Source organism: Esox lucius, chromosome 23, assembly GCF_011004845.1.
Source record: "Esox lucius isolate fEsoLuc1 chromosome 23, fEsoLuc1.pri, whole genome shotgun sequence".
NCBI lineage: Eukaryota > Metazoa > Chordata > Actinopteri > Esociformes > Esocidae > Esox > Esox lucius.
The window spans coordinates 11132687-11151931 of NC_047591.1; the positions used below are offsets into that span (position 1 = coordinate 11132687).

The window sequence follows — 19245 nt, forward strand, 5'->3', positions numbered from 1 at the left end:
CCTGAGTTGTATTCCAAGGCCTCATGTCCTCCTAAATTTAAGCGGAGCAGGAGGTAAGCAAAATTTAGAGAGTGCATTCCCAGCACAATAATATAGCAGTGTAAAACCTTGGGGCTGAGACAGGGGGGTCCATTGATACTGTGGCCCTATCTGAGTGTAACCTCAGACAGGGCCCAACAGGCAGGAAGCCAATCCACCCACTTTGCCAAGCACCAACCACAGGGAGACCAACCAACTGCAACAACCCTGAAAGAGGGCAGAGTATCACCCACAGTGTTCACTCCCACTGCACCAGGACAGCAACGGAGAACAACAGAAAGCCAGTCACTCCACCACTGTGAATGGCATTGGAGAGAGGACATCCCAGTGGAGATGAGAGCCAGCCTGGCATGACAGCAAGGGTAGATAAGTAGTATCCAAGCTTTACCATTCACCTTTACACCCTTGGGCCAGACTAAACTTAACTGTAGTCCTTGCTGAAAAGAGTCTTTAGTATGCATTTCTAACCTTAATTGGCAGATCATTCCACAGTAGTGGAGCTCAATGGGAGAAAACCCTGCCTCCAGCTGTTTGTTTAGAAATCCTAGGTACAATTAGAAGACCTGCATCTTCCAATCTTAGGTTGTGTGTACTGCAGGTATGTACAGCTAGACCAATTCAGTGAGGTCAGTAGGAGCAAGTCCATGTAATGCTTTACAGGTTAACAATACCTCCAAAACAGTCCTGGCCTTAACAGGCAGCCAGCATAGAGAGGCAAATACTGGAGTAATGTGTCCATTCTACTTATGATTTTTGCAGCCATATTCAGCCATATTCAGCACTAATTGAAGTTTAATTATTTATATATCAGGGTAACCGGAGAGAACAGCATTGCTGTAATCTAATCTGGATTTGTTTTTCATCATCAGTTTTTGGTAAACACTTTCAGATTTTTGAAATGTTCCGAAGATGAAAAAAAAGCAGCTCAAGATATAATTGAAATGTTTCATCAAAGGAGAAATCTGGATCAAGGTTAACGTCACGGTTTCTTACAGGTTTTTGGGATACGACCGTACAAACGTCAAGGTTCACTGTGAGATCTGCCAACAAAACTCCTAAAACAAGCCTATTTGTTTTTTAGCAAAATGTTCTCCACCATCCACTTCCTATTATTTTAAACACTTGTTGCAAATTTTGCCGATCCTCCATGTTTCAATGAAATATACAACTGTTTGTCATCAGTATAACCGTGAAAATTGGCATTGTGGTTCTGGATGACATCACCCAGAGGCAGCATATATAGTGAAAACAATAGTGGTACCAAAAACGAGTCTTAAGGAACAACAAAACCTTGGATTTGTCAGAGGACATGCTATCTACACATACAAACTGATACCTTTCAAATAAATACGTTTTCAAGAAGGCTAAAACATGTCCACGTAGCCCAGTATTGGTTTCCAATCTTCACGAGAAGGGAGTGATCAATGGGGTCAAAGGCAGCACTAAGATCAAGAAGCAACAGGATGGATGCGGAACCTTTATCTAAAGCCATTAGATCATTTATTACCTTCCCTAGCGCAGTCTCAGTGTTCTGATGGGGTCTGAAACAGGACTGGAGCATTTCATAAATATTACATATTACTAAAATAATATTTGTTGGGATGTTGGGATGTTCGATATTGGCCGATAACTGTTTAAAATGTCCGGAACTAGAACTTTTTATGCTATATTTAGTGAGTTTGGTGCGCATCCGGAGGATAGGGGGCAATTAATAATGTTCAGACAGCACAGGAAGTAACCCCTTATGTAGTTTGGTGGGAATCAGGTCTAGTTGACAATTGGTGGGTTTAGAACTTATTACACATTTACTGAATGTGTTAAGCAGTACAGGATCAAAAAATTCAAGTGTCCCTATTGATACTAGGTCAGAGAAGTTCTGTGCATTCTCAGAAAAGGTTTTTGAGGACTATACCTATTTAAGGAGTTTTCTTTTCACCTCAGTCAGGTTGCCGAAACAGGCTGATCAAGCAGATGTGAGTGCTTTTCAGTATTGCACTGTACTGTCTTTCCAGGTTAGTCTGAATACTTTCAACTTTCTGGAGGCCTGCCTGAGTGCTCTACTACTGTCTGTGTACCAGGGAGCAAGTTTCTTGTTGCGTATTTCCTTTGTTTTTAGTGGTGCAACCGTATCTAAGGTATTTCCCAGTGTTGAGTTAGTTCCTTGATTAGATTGTTTGCAGGTTTATTTACTCAGTCATTGATGAGCGAGCCTAGAAGACTAATCAAAATAAATTCTGGTAGTCCGATAATTTGTATTACAGCTTTAAAAAGACATAGTTTGTGGTGCAAGTGGGTTTCTTGTTGTAACAGTAAATGTAATAAGACAGTGGTCTGATATTCCAGGATTGTGAGGAAAGATGATTAGATTCACAATATCTATTCCTTGTATCAAGACAAAGTCTAAGGTATGATTGTGGCAGTGTTTAGGCCCTGAGAAATATTGGACAAAACCCACTGAGTCAATTATGGTTTCAAAGGCCTTTTGTAGAGGGTCACTGGACTTGTCCATATGAATATTAAAATTGCCAAAAATTACAAGTGTCTGCCATGACTATCAGGTTAGACAAGAATTTTGGAAACTCACTGAGGAATTGTGTATGGCCTGGAGGGCCTGCGGAAATACGGAAAACGATTTGGGTGAGTAAAACTTCAAAAGACTGAAAACCAGTGATGTGTTAAACAGCAAATACATATTTTGTATCATAACCCCCTTTTCAGGATGCGCAGGGGATACGATCACTAGTGTAGTCAGAAGGAGAAACCTCATTTAGGGCAGTAAATTCATCAGACTTCAGCCAGGTTTCACACAGGCCAATTACATCCAGTTTATGATCAGTGATTAAATGACTACAATTGCCTTTGAAGGAAGGGATCTAACATTAAGGAGTACCATTTCGAGATGCGAGGAAATACAGTTCTTTTTATTTATTACCGAGGTGGAGGGCTTTATCTTAATAAGGTTGCTTTACTTTTCTCAGCCTGGAAAGAGTCACAGTCTCAATTGGCAAAACTATGCTAACCGCTCTGAATACTGTATGCTCTTGACAAACTCCACTGTACTAGCAGGCTGTGCAGCCAGACCTGCACCCAATATCATGGTGAGGCTAAAGGAGTGAGACTCCTATGTCCCAAGATGTTACCACTCCCTCGGCCCTATTTCTGTGAGAGTTCCAAAAAGAGAACCAGTCATCTACAAACTCTGCCTCCTGGCTGCTGCGACAGGCAGAACCCAGTTTTCAGCCAGCGAGTCTGCTGTAGAGCTCGTCACCACCCCTAGCTGGGAGGGGGCCAGAGACAATTACTCGATGCCGACACATCATTCTAGCTATTTTACACGCTGATGCTATGTTCTGCTTCGTAACCTCTGACTGTTTCATCCTAACGTCGTTGGTGCCAACGTAAACAACACCTGTGCTTGCCAGTTCTATACCTTGCCAGCACCAACCCCAGATCTGCAGCTACGTTGGTGGCTCTGCCCCCTCGTAAACAGTGAATGATCGCAGGCTGGTTCTTTAATCTAATACTGCAGTGACTACAGTCTTCAGTTCTTCCGGGCCATCATTAGAAAATGCCTGCCAATCATTCCCCTCTGAAGACGGTTCATGCCCGGATTCCGACTCCAGTGGGGATAATCGGTCTGCTCTAGCAGCGACCCAGGATGAGCTGGTCGGCAGGATTTCTTCCCAGTGACCAAGAGAAAGATGTTACCCGGCTGCAGGGGCTGTGCCAGGAGGTTAACATTATCGTTTCTTCCTTGTGTCCTTGGTGCAGTTTTTTCAGTTTCTACACTTCCCTTTCTACACTGAAATGTCAACCTTCATGTTAAAATGAGTAGGCATAATGGTACTTCGGGTGTTCAGGGGTGAGCATCTCCATTTGTTATATTCAAATAGAGTCCCCATGTAGAAAAGTTGGATAAGACGTTTACAAATGTGTTGTTTTTATGTATTAACCACTAGGACCCCAGGGTGTACTTGGCCTCTCCACAGGGGGTATACGAAAACACTCATGACACGCACTAGGCTTACTAGTGAAATTAACATGAGGGAGTACTTCAGGGGTACTCCAAGCCGAGCAAAAGTCTGTTGGTGGTACAGTAACTGAAAAATGTTGGGAACCACTGATTTAGTTTCCAGGAAGTCAATTTAAAAAAAGAAAAGCTGGGCAGGTGGCCAAGTTGGTAACAGCAAGCAGCAAACGGCACGTCAACAAGCCCACAGTGGCTTTGATTAAGAGCGTCTCCAAGCACAGCTTACAGCCGGCAGCGTGCCTCTCAGTCACACATGCCTGGTAGCCATGCCTTCAGACTGCGCACGACTGGGAAACACACTATTTGGACATTATCCGAGGGGTTGAGCTGCTTTGAGTGACAGTGATACTGATGCTGCCAACAAGCACACAAATCCCCCTGGGACAAACAATCATCGGGGATAATCTGCCAGGCTGATACAATAGAGGACGAGTTTGTCTACTGATCACAGAATTCAGTAACCATATTCACAAGTAACCATTTCAAATACCCACTGTCAAGGAATCCAAGATGACAGTTTGATAATAACAGCATGGTATTCAAATCCAACAGCAATGTAACGACTGTGAACCGCACTTGTGATGGGAAACACTGAGGGACCCATAAGAGTATGGTTACAGAATGTCACCCTGATGCTCCTCCCACCCTCTGGGTGGCCAGCCTGGTGGGAGGGGCATCAGTAGCTCTCAGATAGGGGCAGTGGAAGGTGTGGAAAGTAAGAGGATACCCAACACCAACATAGCATTCCTCTGACCAGCTGCTGGTGTTAAGGCCGATCAGTGGAACTCAAACACTGGCTGGCTCTCGCATGCGCCCAACCATTAACCGATACATACTCACACACATAACTCGGACAGATGTGCGTGTACACAGACACACACCCTCAAAGATAAACTAAGTTAAAAATATTGTTTCTCTAGATAAAGATGCCAATTAGTAGTACTTATGTCTCAGCTATAAAAAAGGTCTAACAATTAGCACAATATTTTTGGCATACAAGCAACATGGTATTTAGAGTTCAAAAGGCTAAATAGTCTGTGCCCGAATTGCAGAAGAATTGGTCTGAAAATCTGTGAAATGAATCAATGTTTCAAGGGAAACAGTCTAAAAGAAAACAATGACAACATGGCCAAGAAATATTTGAGTTATTCTGAAAGCAAAGGGAGGCTCTACGCATTATTAGGTCATTCATATTAATACATTGTTATACATTTCCGTTATTTTGTCCAACCCCTGTATATTATTTTGTAAGTGTTTTTTATTAGAAAGTTTGGCACCCATGATGATTATTAAAAATTAAACTAAATGTGCATTTAACATTAAACTTAAGGCTGAATGAACTGTATTGTACGGAAGTATAAACATGACATGCATTTACAAGAAAACTGTCAAGTTCATGAGATACATAAATATCTCATGAACTTAACTATAAATAGGAGTGGAATTTAAAGTAATGTCACATTGATGACCTCTGAGCACCATAACATTACGTCATTTTTATATTTTATAGTACTATTGGGGCTTGGGTTGACCCAATGCTGCTTATATCAGTGTACACACACACACACACACACACACACACACACACACTTCTTTCCAAAAAAGTAAAAAAGGAAGGTTTTGAGTGAGGAACAGAAAGGTTCAAATTAAGAGACCACATTTAATTGAATGCCTCTGTTCCTCACTCAAATCTTTCTTTTTCAACTTTTCTGGAAAGGAAAGAAAAAGGTGCAGTGGTCTCTTAATTATTTCTGGAGCTGTATATAAAATAATGTTCTGTGAACAACAATGCAAAAAGTGGACAAAACATGGTGGTTGCGGTTTCTAAATTATTTTCCCCTTCAATATTGTTTAGAAAGGAAACAATGAACTTCGATTGGCCAGAGTCCTCCAATGCCGGACACGGATTTGGAGGCCATCTAAAACTGACAGACATAATGTAATTTCTGCCTGAAATAATCCCTGATCAAATTAAACCCAGATGCGTTGGTCCTGTGTGGTCTCCACTGCCTCAGCCATACTGGCAGTCCATCATTAATAAGTCCACTCTGATTTCTCGTGACCTCTAAAACAACGTACGGCGTGAACATCATTATCTTATGATCTCAAAAAACAAGGGAATAACTTCGCATGTACTTAAGAAATTACCGCCCAAAAAAAGCACCCATATCGCCAGGTGCTTGTTATCTTCCTGGGTGATACACTCCCAGGGAAGGTACTGCAGTTATCTTCAGTTCCTTTTATTTTTAGGGCCTTCTGGACTTCTGTCTTGTCAGTGTTTAAAAGTTATGGTGAATTGGATTCAGATAGGTTAACTGATTAGCCCATTCAGTAGCTCCGGCTTCATGATGAAATGCCATCCAGAGAATTTAGAAATAATTGGGTTGTGTCTGAGCAGACAATATGCTTCAGAATTCTTCCGGATGTTGCAATTTTTCTTCACCATCGCAAATATTCTTTGGCCATCAACTGTATGGGTCTTGCTTTTTCTATCAGATTGTTTGCCTATGCTGAGCTAGCTTGCTTCAGTAATGAAGTACAATATAATCCCCATGAAAATTACAAGAACTAATTATCAGTTGTGGTCAATAATTGTTTCATTGGAGGTATTGTTTTTTTTTTTACTTCAGGTCAAATATCTAAGTGACATGGACCATATGATTGTGTAACCATTAACATTGCTTTGAAAGCTCCAGTTCTGAAAAGCTTTATTAATGACCCTGAGTATTTCAGTACAAAGAAACGCCCAGGAAACCTCCACACCCTTGATCTTATCTCCACTATTTTCCCCCCTAATTTCCCATCAGCGGACCAACCACTGGAACTTACATCATACATTGTACCATGGCCCCCTACATCTTCAAGTCTGCATTATCACAAATGAAATATCCTATTCGGACAATTCTGACTCAAGATTCTGTTAGCTGAAGGTCTCCCAAACAATCATCCTTTCATCAAATTGTAACTAACAGATTTTTGTATGGGGCACATCAAAAGCGTTTTGAAACTTATTCCAGAAAGCCTGCTATGGCTCTCAACAGAATTAAATAAACTCTGTTCCTACAAAGGGTTAAATAGCCGGCCTTGACCCCCAAATCCAAAAGACAAATCTTGACGATGTCTGAAGCTCTGTGCCACTTTCTCAAACAAATACATATTGTATTTAGCAAATACGGGGAGGGAATTGACGTAAACAGATTATTTAACAGTTATTTAAACATGCATTATCGCATGACGTGTGTTTGAATGAAACAGCACGCCGAATCTGAAGGTAGTTAAAACAAAATTTTACATTTCAATTAGGCAAAATTGTAAAAATGCCCTCAAACCGACATCAGTTATTTACTTTTTCATCGACACTAATAAAAATAAGACAAAATGAGGGAACATTTTTAATTGGGAGTCGTTTCCTTTGTTATTCAAATTGTTGAGGGTCCACCCAAAATGCATTCTTTTGGATCACCCATTGCATCGCAGGATAACCAGACAGGAACACGTTTTCAGGAATGGGTAGTGCCATGATGGGTGTGCGTAAGCGCTGAACACTTGGGGGTACACTGGGCTCTGGAATGGCCACGGGGCTTGGGCTTTAAGAGTATAATACATCTTCCAGCCACTCGTCAAGGAGCAGCCAGCAACGCACAATCAGCGCAGCCAAGGAGACAAGAGAGAAACTTTCCCCCGAATACCCGATTTAGAGAGGGGGAGAAAAAAGCTGAGCCGCGCACACAAAAGCATTCTTGGCTTTCAACAAAAACAATAACTTTGCAAAATCATTTACTTAAAAAAAAATTAAAGGAGATAGGCGTAACGCATCTGCGTAACCGGCAAGAATCCGCTACTTTTATTGAACATAGCTAGTGAAATTGGCCTACAAAAAACGGATTGAGTGCTGCAGCAACAGCGAATATTTTTTTTTTGTATAAAAAAAAAACAACAGAATGGATTTCAAAACACGATTCAGGTTGGCATTTCTTTCACTTGGTAAGTGTCTGAACTTTTTATTTTATGTCATTTTACTTGATGATATTGATTGAATAAATTTTTGGGATCCATCACCATCTAGCTAACGCAATTCTTTGTTGGGCATTTGATATTAAAAGTGAGCATACAAAGACTGCGCATTTGGAGTCATCATGTAACCTAACAGTTCATAACATTTGTTTTATGTGAGGTATGATCATTTTGCTTAACCGATGTGCAAGCATCCTATTATTCATAGAACCTAATAATTATGTAAAGCACTATCTATACGGAATTTCCATAAAAATAGTCTACATTAGTTGTTATATTGTATGAACTGTGAACAAAATTGCACTGACGTATTCCCAATATAGCCCATTCATCACAGGCTCAACAACATAACTTGTTGTTGAGCCTAATCGAAATTAAGAGAACAAAGTATTGTTATTAAACCTCACGTGGTTAGACACCGTTATTAGTGAGAAGCTGTACCAACTGACCGCTGTGCTTTACAACTTGCTGATCGAATTGTGGTATCGTGAAGTTAGTGAGGGGGAGTTGCACTTTGCGAAGCTGCGACTGGCACCTGTGGGAGTGGCACCCCCGAGGCATGGCCTGGGCGGTGGAGTTGAAACATCTGTCCCCTCTAACACGCCCGGAATGTCCCGGTCCTCAGCCGCCCCTTGTCGTCCCAATCTCTAAGAGCTGGGAGGGAGACCAGGGGACCGCATAATTAAGTGCCCCCCTGACCCGCTCGAAAGGACTGTCACGCCAAACGGGAGGCGAAGTATTATTCTATAATTAAGTGTGGTTCACACCTGCCTCTGCTACTAGGAATTAATGAAAAGAAGTGGACGCTTTTGTTTTTTATCGGTAAGCAAAAACAGACTGGATTTTCAGTCAGCCCTTTTCCTAAACGGTTTGTAGCCTTTATTGAAAAAAATAGTGTAAGGAGGCCGAAAACGAATTTCCCAGCATAATTGCGGTTATCACATAGGCCTAAAATAAACAGTATTAATTACACATAGGTATAAAACTCTTGAAAAGCTAGAGAAAATACTAAACCGAGGCATACATGATGTTAAGTAACAGTCTTTCATCCTCTATTTGGGGTCATGACAGTACACTGATAAAGCCAACCAGGATCTCTCTATTGCCTTGAATCTAGACTATTGAGGATGAGGCTTGGCACACTTTGCTTTCCTCACTAGGCCTAGACTATGGGACAGAGCTATAGTGGAGAACAATAGATAGGAAAACCCTTTATCAACATCCCTGTTCCCAAGGAAGGTGCGGGACCAGATTCCAGACCAGTGCTGAGGGCCCCAGTCAGAGTCTCAGTACTCCCTCTACATCCTTTATTCTTAAACGTGCAAGTTTGTTATTTTTTCAGAAGCTTTAGTACTATTCACACAAGTATGTGGTAATATTTCACCACTCTTAGTACAAAAAAAGAGCCCTTTTTGTCACAACTCTAAGTACATCTGAGGAAAAAAAACAGAAAGACATTGTATGAACTCATTTCAGTGTGAAACAAAGTACATGCATAACTTAAGATTTTCTTCCCTATTTTTAAAATACCTTCACTATGCTCATTGTTCCTAATTGATCATCACTCAACCATTTCAGCAGTATGCAACTTACATTGTATTGCCTACTATGTTCAGATTGAAAAGTACAGAATCACCATCCTAAGGCCATAGATTTGTATGTAACCTCTGTGGGATTCAAACCTACAACCTTGGTGTTTTTAGTGTGAGCCACAAAAGACCACTGCATTGCCTATGTACTATACACTAGTGTCATAAACAGGACATGATGGCCATCCACAGGAGTACCACAACTAATAATCATATAACCATATAAACCATGTGAACACTGGCGATGCCTCTCAACATGGAGATGGATAGATGGCAAGTCAGAGGAAGAAATCAGAGAGCCCCTGAACAGGGTCAAAACTACAAATTCAACTGCTGTTAAGTATCTTTGTCGATAAAGCTGGCTTCCACCAGGCCAAAACTCAATATCATTGGCCAATGAGCAACTGTCCATGTGCCTGGACAACGTTGGAGAAACGAACACGCCAAATGAACACGATTCTATACAATTTCTATACAATTTCAGTTTAAGATGCGATGGAACATGTGATGACAAAAAAAATCACTGAGAAAATATATTGATTGATATATTGATTTATTTAGGGGGGGGGTAATTAATCATTTAGGGGGGCTAAAGCCAATCCCGGATTCCTGACCCTAGACCTGGCCCCATAATCTCCTTCTCATTATGGAGGTGGAAGATCTATGGAAGGTCTATCCATGAGTAGATCACCCTCCTTCAGTCCATGGATTAGTCATGTCATGACATCACTGGTGACCAATTTCATGTTGGGATTTGCCATGCAAAAAACGATTCCAGCAGTGCATGAAAAATGAAGATATTCAATGTGACATGGACAAGATGTCATGGCCAAATGCCAAAGACTGCACTGTTATTTTTAAAGACTTATTGAATGTACCTGTTTGATTTCTCCAAAAATATAGTGGCTGAAATCACTGATCTTGGGTGAAAGATCTTCACAAATCAAAAGAAAGCAAAATCAGTTGTTTTGAATGCAATGTTTAATGATTTACGATCTGTTTGGAGTCTTGTACTAAGAGTTTTGAAACACTGCACCATACTATCGATGATAGTACCAAAGTGACAAAAGAAAACAGTGATAGGGTCACTGCGTAGAATCCAGCCTCTTAGGTTTACAAAACAGAATTAAATAATAACAGGACTCGTGTCCTCCTCCACCTCCATTTCCTGAACGAGACCTGAATATTAGTAGCTAGTGCTGGGTGGCGGGATAGTACTGCGAGTGTCTAAAAGGAAAACAAGGAGACTATATGACAATGCCAACTGGTCACAAGTAGTCCACTATAAAGAAAATACCTAGGTTGCCTTTTCAGAGGCAGACAGATTTACGTTCGGTGGGGTTTGTAAACAGCAGTGATTGGGAAACAGTACAGGACAGGGAGGTTCTCAGTTTCTCTGGGGAGGTAATGCAGTAAAGCCTTGTGTTTCATCACTGTCTGATGTGGTCAATAAAACACCACTATACTTGGTACCCAGAATGCTTTGCTAAGGAGGTAACATACGATGTTACCTCCTTAGCTGGTCATTGGTGGTGCATGGCCTGGAAAGTAGTGGCAAGAGATAATTTGCTTTTCACAACTTGGTAAATCCTCCAATACACATTAAGCATGCCATCGTTTCAGACATCTGCTGACACATGGAGTATCCGTCAGAAAAGTGCCCACATTACCTCGGAAGGTAACATCCGACCTCTGACATTTCCACGTGTTTGCACTATGAAAACGTGTAACAAATTTATTAGGGTGACTTCAAAATAACGAATTGTAGCATGGACGGTTCAGACACAGTATCCCCACTTACAAATACTGTACATTGGAATTTGGTTATGAGAGAATCTCTCTTTTAAAGCGCACATTAAGTTGGTTAGGAAGTTTAAGATTAAAACTGGTCTCTTTTATAGAAATGAATCATGTCTCTTCACAGCATAGTAATTCAGTTGTGCAAGCCAATGATGTCGGAGCAATGGAGATTTACATTCATGCTTCAGCGTCTGTACGGAAACCTCTGGACTTCATGTAGCTTACTGAGGAAAAAAAACCTTTGCATACATCACCTTTTGTACGCTTTGTTTAGCTGGGACTCCGACTCCCAGAAAGTTGTATACATATATTAAAAGCTTTCTTACAGAAACCTAACTATCTCAACTCAAAAAATTCCTGGGAAAAACAGCAGTAATCAGACCCACTTACAAGACCTGCAAATACTAGAGATACACAGGGCCAACTCTGAGTTAGCTAAAACGTCTTTCAGCTATCATGCCCCACACTGATGGGATACCTTGTAAGTTGGAAGGCTTGGAAACTATGGATTAGAGGACTCCCATCCCATGCACTGTCCCCTGTGGAAATCAAACCCAAACTGTGGGTTGGAAGCACCTTGTTCTACTATTCGAGCAAAACACAATGTCGTAAAATACAATAAAGGTAGACACGCCCAACTGCTTAAAATACAACTGCACAACTGCAAATAGAAAATTGCAATATTGGGATAGACTTATTGACAGCTAGACACAAAATTATCTCCTTCACTGAAAGCAGTGTGTAAATATTCTTTAAAGTGAACACTGCGAAGAAGATATGTTTGCACCAGACTTAAACCAAACTGCCATTTCTCTACCCTCACTCCATTTCTTTCCCCCTCTCCTTCCCCCTCCTCCCCTATACCATCCTCTCCCCTCCTCCCCCATTCCTCCCACCATGCCTGCCTATTTCCCCTCGCCCCTTTCATTCCTAAATAGTGATTTTCCATTCAGCCTCTCTCCTCCAGTGAATGGAGGAGCCTACTGGATAAGTGGTGTGTAAAGACAACCTCCCCCCTCATCACATCACCATTCTGAATGGGACAACACCCAGGGAAACAGGGAGCTGCCCAGCTCCTAAAAAGCCTGGTCCTCTGCAGGGGCCTGCAGCGAGGGGGTAGCCCCCTCCTGGCAGAGCCACACGCGGGGCGAACCAGACCTTTGTCTGGGCCGTCAGCCACATTACGGGGCAGCTTTGTACGGCTGGGGCTCGGGAGCGACGGCTAAACCCACTTATTTACTCTCCTCCCCTGTCAGCGCATGGTGGATGCTCATGCTCTGACACACATCCATCTTGCTTTATTACGTTATGGTCCGCTTGGCACACTCACAGGGACAAAAGTGTATGTGCGCATACACACACACACACACACACACACACACACACACACACACACAACTAGACTGAATGGCCTCCCTATGCCAGGACACACGTGGACCAGACCCAGACCCGACCCCCCCCCTCCCCCGTCTGGAGTCTGTGTGGGGCCTGGGCTCCGGAGGATATTTTTACAACATGGCTGACAGGAAGGCAGGACAATTCAACAAGTCTCCACCCAACAGGCCGATTGTCATTCCTGCTTTGACCGTATACGGACGGAGGCTCTCACGCTAAACAGGATTGGGTTGGACGCCTGTGGGGACACAGAAACAGGACCCACTGTGGGGGTCAGAGCAAGGGCAAGAGATAACGCTCGGACCCCGTTACTGAGCACTTAGTCACTGCGGGACGGAAAATGGCCCTTAAAGGCCTTCTCATGATCCAGAAGAGACTTTGCAGATTTAGATGGCTTCTCCCCCATCTGTGTCTTTGTCAGTCGTGAGTCAGAACAGGGCGTGCACTTCCCTTGTTGCGTTCACTTCTCACATCCTGGACTACGGTTTGACCCTGACATGATCCCCTGGGACGGAGGCCAGCCACTACAGGACCAGACCCAATCAGGCCGGACAGGACCTCACGACCTAGCAATCCATCAGAGATCCATCTCACCTTTGTAGTAGACCGGTGTGGGAAGAAGCTGATAAGAGCTCAGCGCAGGGCTCACTGTGGTCACAGACACACATGCATCCCACCCTCACGGGAACCTTCATTCCCTATCCACTACTGGACTTAAAGATGAGGTAGGGGGCTTCTGCCGTCCCATTTCGATATCCCACGTCCCATCACGGGGGCGGGGTGGCGTCTCGAGGAGTGAGTGTTTGAGAGACTACAGGTGCCTTCTTGGGTGTGTGTTGGAGTTGGGTGTGATAAGAATGTCTCGCGGGGGTATAAACAGCCCAGCTGATAGCGTCAGGCTCAGGTTTAGGGGAGCTTCTGCCATGGTTAAGAAACAGACACCAGGGGAGTCAAGTGGGGACAGAAGGTCGCCCCAAAATATGACACCACCTAGAGGAGATACAGAACAGACCAGTGACCTTATCAGTCACAAAACACCCATGGCAAAGCCTGTGTGGAGAAAACAGGATCACCAGAAAACTCACAGTTCAAGTCTTAATTTGGTTTTATATTCATTTTCAAATACACCATTTATCAGTGCAGTCCCAAGGCAACGTTTAGCCGATATAAGAAGCTGACCATATCCCTCATGACTTATCTGTAAAAGCTGTCTAAAATGTAGCTGAGGAAAAAAGGTCAGTAAAAACAATCTACGTTCCAGTTTTGCCCGGGACGCTTTCACCTGTTGACTAAAATGCAGAAGCAGACCCATGTCTCTAGACCCCAGGGGAGATGATCAGTAGCGTAAACAGGCTGTCGCATGGCAGTGGCGGTCAGGGTTTCAGGGCCACCCCTGTCAGTGATTGTAAAGCTGCATAATAGGGCCTGAGAAATGATTCAGTTTAGGGGGACTGTTGAGGTCGCGTCAAAGACGGAGAAACTACAAGCCTCCCCTCCTCAACTGGTAACACGGCCTCTTATCAGACCACTCCACCTGATGCTGACCGACAACCACTCCTGATCACTGTGACAACACGCTAAGTCGGGATTTACATCCTGGGTGGGCATGTTTACGGTCTGACCAATCAGCCGGCTGTAGTGTAGACCCATATGCAAAGACGTATTGATATGGAAATAACACGGTTGCAATCATGATTCAGTTAGTAATAGAAACGTTTTATACCAGTTGATTCCATATGGTTGAATAGACCTACCCGCATCCTATTTATATTACAGTGCATGTGTAAAACATCAAACAAACGGAGCTTATATTCATCCTGCCCCAGAACAATGTACAAGTATTATACGTGTGTTGTTTTGTGCACATCCAAACTTTCTCTGAAGCACCCTAAGACAGTGGTTTCACAGTAAGGGACATGCTGGAACAACACTACGGGAAGCATCCTATTACGAGGCATTGTTCCATGAACCGTTGCCCCATGTGAATGAACGGATGGCAGGTCGCCTTAACACAGTACAGCGTCTGCATAACACAGTTGACATACAACAAAAAGGTACGAGGTTAGCGCACTCATTCGGGAGTACTCGAGCTAGCAGGCTTAATGCTATATCTGTATGGCTTCGGCAACGCGCGTGTCACATGGAAAGCCATTGTTCCAAGCCTCCAGGGTCCCTGGCTAAAGGACACGGTCCAGGATTGTTCAGGGGTGCGCCGGGGACAAGCCTTCAGGAAGGGTGTGGTGCTTCCTAGGTTATTGTTAGGAGCATCCTGTGAAATTTAGATGGTACTACTACTGTACAGCTGGATGGAGGACCGCAACAGGTTTACACACGGTTAACTACACAGTCTCCTCTTATCTCGGATATTCTGTGACGTTTTCTTCCCTCCAAACCACGCCCAATATAACCCAAGTTCAAGAGACGGCGTTATTAATAGACCGAGCCGACATTCATCGGATTAGGTCATATGTTTTTGAATAAGCCACTAACACATCAGACGCACATTAAGTCCACTGTGACGTGACCTTAATAATGTGTAATAGATCATGTATGTAACATGTATGTGGCCCATGCAACCTTGTGAAGCCTTGACACGGTTTGCGTTTGCTCCCCTCTAGGTCTTGTTCTTCATGCGTCCGTCATGGGTGACAACAATATGACTGCGGCCAAGGGGAATATGTCAAACACACCTACTACCCAGCTCCCCCAAAACACTTCCACTATAGTTCCGACCATGACAGAAAACACTATGAATGCAAGCACCAAACCAACAGTCACTGCTGAGCCCACGACCACACGAGCCACTGGCTCTGCCCCAGATAACACTTCTGTAGATAAAGCTACCACTTACACTACAACCAATCAGACGGAACCCAGTCTCCCCCCCGGTACTGGCAGCATGGTCGCGTCCACAACAGCTAATGCCATTGGGACCACTTCTCAACCTGAGGTGAACAAAACCATGAGCAGAGCTACTGCCCCCACAATGACCACGAACGCTTCTCCTCCTGTAACCACGAACACGGAGTTAGCAACATTTCTGACAACCCGACCCAACGAGGCCATCACCAAAAGTAAGGGTCCCTCTACTTCTGCCACAATTTCACCTCAAAATGACTGTGGTGTCAAAAGGATTAGAATTAAAAATGAAAAGCCTGTACAGTTCTTACATGTTCATATGTGGTTGTGTGCAATTACACATAGAAGCAAGGGAACGGCTTGTTTTTGATCTTGTATAATTAGGTAATCGTCAAAATGCACCATACTTTCTTCTGTGCTAATTATTTTTTTTCTGAAACATCCACAGGTGTGAGACCGACCATAACACTTTCTACACCATTGTCAGAGTCATCCTCTTCCTCCGAGCCCAACTCCACAAGCAATCCAGCGCCACCCATGTCCAACACACGCACAGTTTTGGTGCCCACAACCCCGGCCAAGACAACAGCTAGCCAGTCAATAAAGAAAGAAGAAATCATGGTACAGAGGACTTTCACACAAAAAGAATGTTTAATGTCAGACAGATTTGGATTTTACTTATATTCTGATTTCTACCTCACATAAGGAACCAAGCGGGTTGGTGCCAACAACTCCGGCCAAGACAACAGCTATCCTGCCAAATGACAAAAACATTAAAACGGTACAAAGACTTTCACACAAAAATAATGTTTAATGTCAGACAGATTTGGACTTTACTTATATCCTGATTTCTACCTCACATAAGGAACCAAGCGGGTTGGTGCTCACAACTCCGGCCAAGACAACAGCTATCCTGCAAAAAGACAAAAACATTAAAACGGTACAAAGACTTTCACACAAAAATTATGTCAGACAGATTTGGACAGTACTTATATTCTGATTTCTTCCTCACATAAAAGGCTAACTAACTGTTTATTTTTGCTTCTACAGTTTTGTATGACCAAAGGAGATAAAGAGGTAAGAATTTCTGCTTTTCACCTTTGCCATTGTTTTTTCCAAAGTATTTCAGATCTGGTTTTAGGTGGCGATCTGTGACAAAATATAATTTAGTAGAAAAAATGTATCCCTGTAGTTACACATTTAAGGGGAACAACTGACTACACAGCATAGACTTCTCCAGAATCCAATAACAGCCACCCCAGCATGAACCTAATTTCTGTTTCCAAAGCCAGAGCAGGAAGTGGTGTATCATTGCACAAACAAAATCCACTGTCATTGAGTGGAAAAAGCTTGAGTCTTAGTGGAAAACCTTCTGCCTGTTTTTGTCTTTCCCACATATTTCATTTCTCACTTGCGTTCTCCTTTGCTTTCTATGAACAGCTGTTCTGCCTTATAATTGCCAAGAATAACTGATGCTTTATTTGTACTGGAAAAATTGACCTCTCATTCACCTTTGACCTTTCCCAATCATTTACAAAATTACATCAGCTAGTCACTGTCTTGACATACAGATTGTTGATTTTTAATAAACTTAGATAAATGCTTTGTAGACTTACTTGTTTTCTCTCATCAGATGCACAACAGTACAGAACTGGTGAACCTCTGCAATGATGTGATGTCCCATTTGAAGGATGGTGCCAAATGTTCTCTGACAATAAGGGGGTCCAAAGATAACAATGACAAGACCATTGACATCACCGTGTCCGGCAGTGGTATGTACACTACCCACAACACATGCTTCTGACAACACTTCTAAGTGTATAAACCACACTCAAAGCACCTAATGTCATAATGCTACTCTTGGTTTAAACAGTGTTTACAATTTTTTTTTTAAATATGAGCCAATTGACATCAAGGGCAAGTACCGGAAATGAACAGTTTATAAAGTTTTCCATTTCTTTCTTTACAGTGGATCCCTTGGTCATGGATCAATTTGAAAAAGAAACTGTAAGTCTAATAAAACATTCTGAACAGAATAAAACATGCTCCTAAATGTTATCTTAAAAGGGGCACTGTAGAATCCTGCCTCTAAATAACTTGTCTCCTGCTCATTTTCCTACAACAAATGAGACCTGTACAGTACAAGCTAGTCCATGGTGGTTTAGACACTGATTAATTTTGTATAAGATTAGGCCTATTTGAAACATCAACTTAGAGGTCTACATTAACTGCAGAGGTCTACTGGCGATTTTTGCTTGTTTTTAAGCTAGTTGTACAGATTATTATTATTTTTTTACATATCGCCCCTTTAAGCTGTCTAATGGAAAGGTTTATTAGAACTGTCAGAGAATCTTTATTTACCTCTTTTGTTCTTCAGATACCAAATGACAAAACAACCTTGATTGCCATTATTACATCCTGCGGAGCCGTGCTGGCCATGATTATAGGCTTCATCATTTACGCGTCCTTCTACCGTAAGCCCTACAAGAAGAATCACCAGGTAAACAAGACACTCTACAATCAATAACATTCCTCTACTGTACTTACTGCCTTACAGTAGAGAAATCCAGGGGCACTGCATTTCCCCCTTGTCCCCACAGCTATACCTGACGGAGGAATTGCAGACCGTGGAGAACGGTTACCACGACAACCCGACCCTGGAGGTGGAGGCGCAGCCGGAGATGCAGGAGAAGAAGGTGGCCCTGAATGGCGAGTACAACGACTGCTGGATTGCACCCTTCGACTGCCTGCCTAAAGAGGGCATTCCCCCAGAGGAGGAAGACACACACCTGTAGGCAGGAACAAGGACAGACCGTAGCGCTACTGGACCTCTCCCTAGACAAAACGATGCCAGACACTACCCTCCCTACACTGTTACAAGGGTCTGTGCGAAAATAATAAATAATACCCGGCCTAAAAAGGTGGCAGTCCCGTTGCTATGGCCATAGAAAGTCCTCGGCCAAATGTGCATTTCAATGTGCACCCGAGCACCTGTATATAGTATATATATTTATATATATATATGTTTTTATGAGCAAATGAAGGGAGCGTAAACTTTCTAATCTGTAACACTACTTGCCTGGTAAAATACCAATAGTAATGCGTCAGAGAAACAGACCTCAGGATAAAGTGAAATTAACATCCTGGTGACTTAATAAAAATACTACTGTAAATTAGCACTGGCAAACTTGCGGTGGCTGCTGTATGGCAGCCATACACTGGTACAACAAGGTAACCTAAACCACACTAACAAAACAAGGGTGTCAATGGAGGCACGGCTGGGATGGGAGCTGCTAGAAGGGAAAAACAGTAAACACTCCTATGAACGTTCTGAAGATTATACACCGAAGGCTGTTTTGTGTTGCTTGACATGGTGTTCTAACTCCCAAGGCAAGCCATGGTCTACCAAACGAGTTTTGTAGACTAGGGCTAGATCTATTACACCAGGAAGACGGGTTCCTAAGGACCGTTGTTTTGTTGTAGACCAATGTTAACAGGCTCGGCCGTTCTTTGGGGACT

The 19245-nt window shown here is 42.8% G+C and overlaps 1 protein-coding gene across 2 annotated transcripts; it reads left to right on the plus strand.

Annotated features, from left to right (window-relative positions):
* The first annotated feature begins 7529 nt into the window (after positions 1–7529).
* Positions 7530–18939, plus strand: podxl (podocalyxin-like). Of its 2 annotated transcripts, XM_010887030.3 has the most exons (10): positions 7530–8053; positions 15486–15941; positions 16175–16347; positions 16433–16507; positions 16592–16666; positions 16777–16803; positions 17360–17498; positions 17696–17733; positions 18104–18226; positions 18327–18939. In XM_010887030.3, the coding sequence occupies exons 1-10, from the start codon at positions 8011–8013 to the stop codon at positions 18519–18521; spliced, it is 1344 nt and encodes a 447-aa protein (XP_010885332.2). In that variant the 5' UTR covers positions 7530–8010; the 3' UTR covers positions 18522–18939. The 2 variants fall into 2 exon arrangements, with proteins under 2 accessions (XP_010885332.2, XP_010885334.2); XM_010887032.5 differs by lacking the exon at positions 16592–16666.
* Positions 18940–19245: the final 306 nt, after the last annotated feature.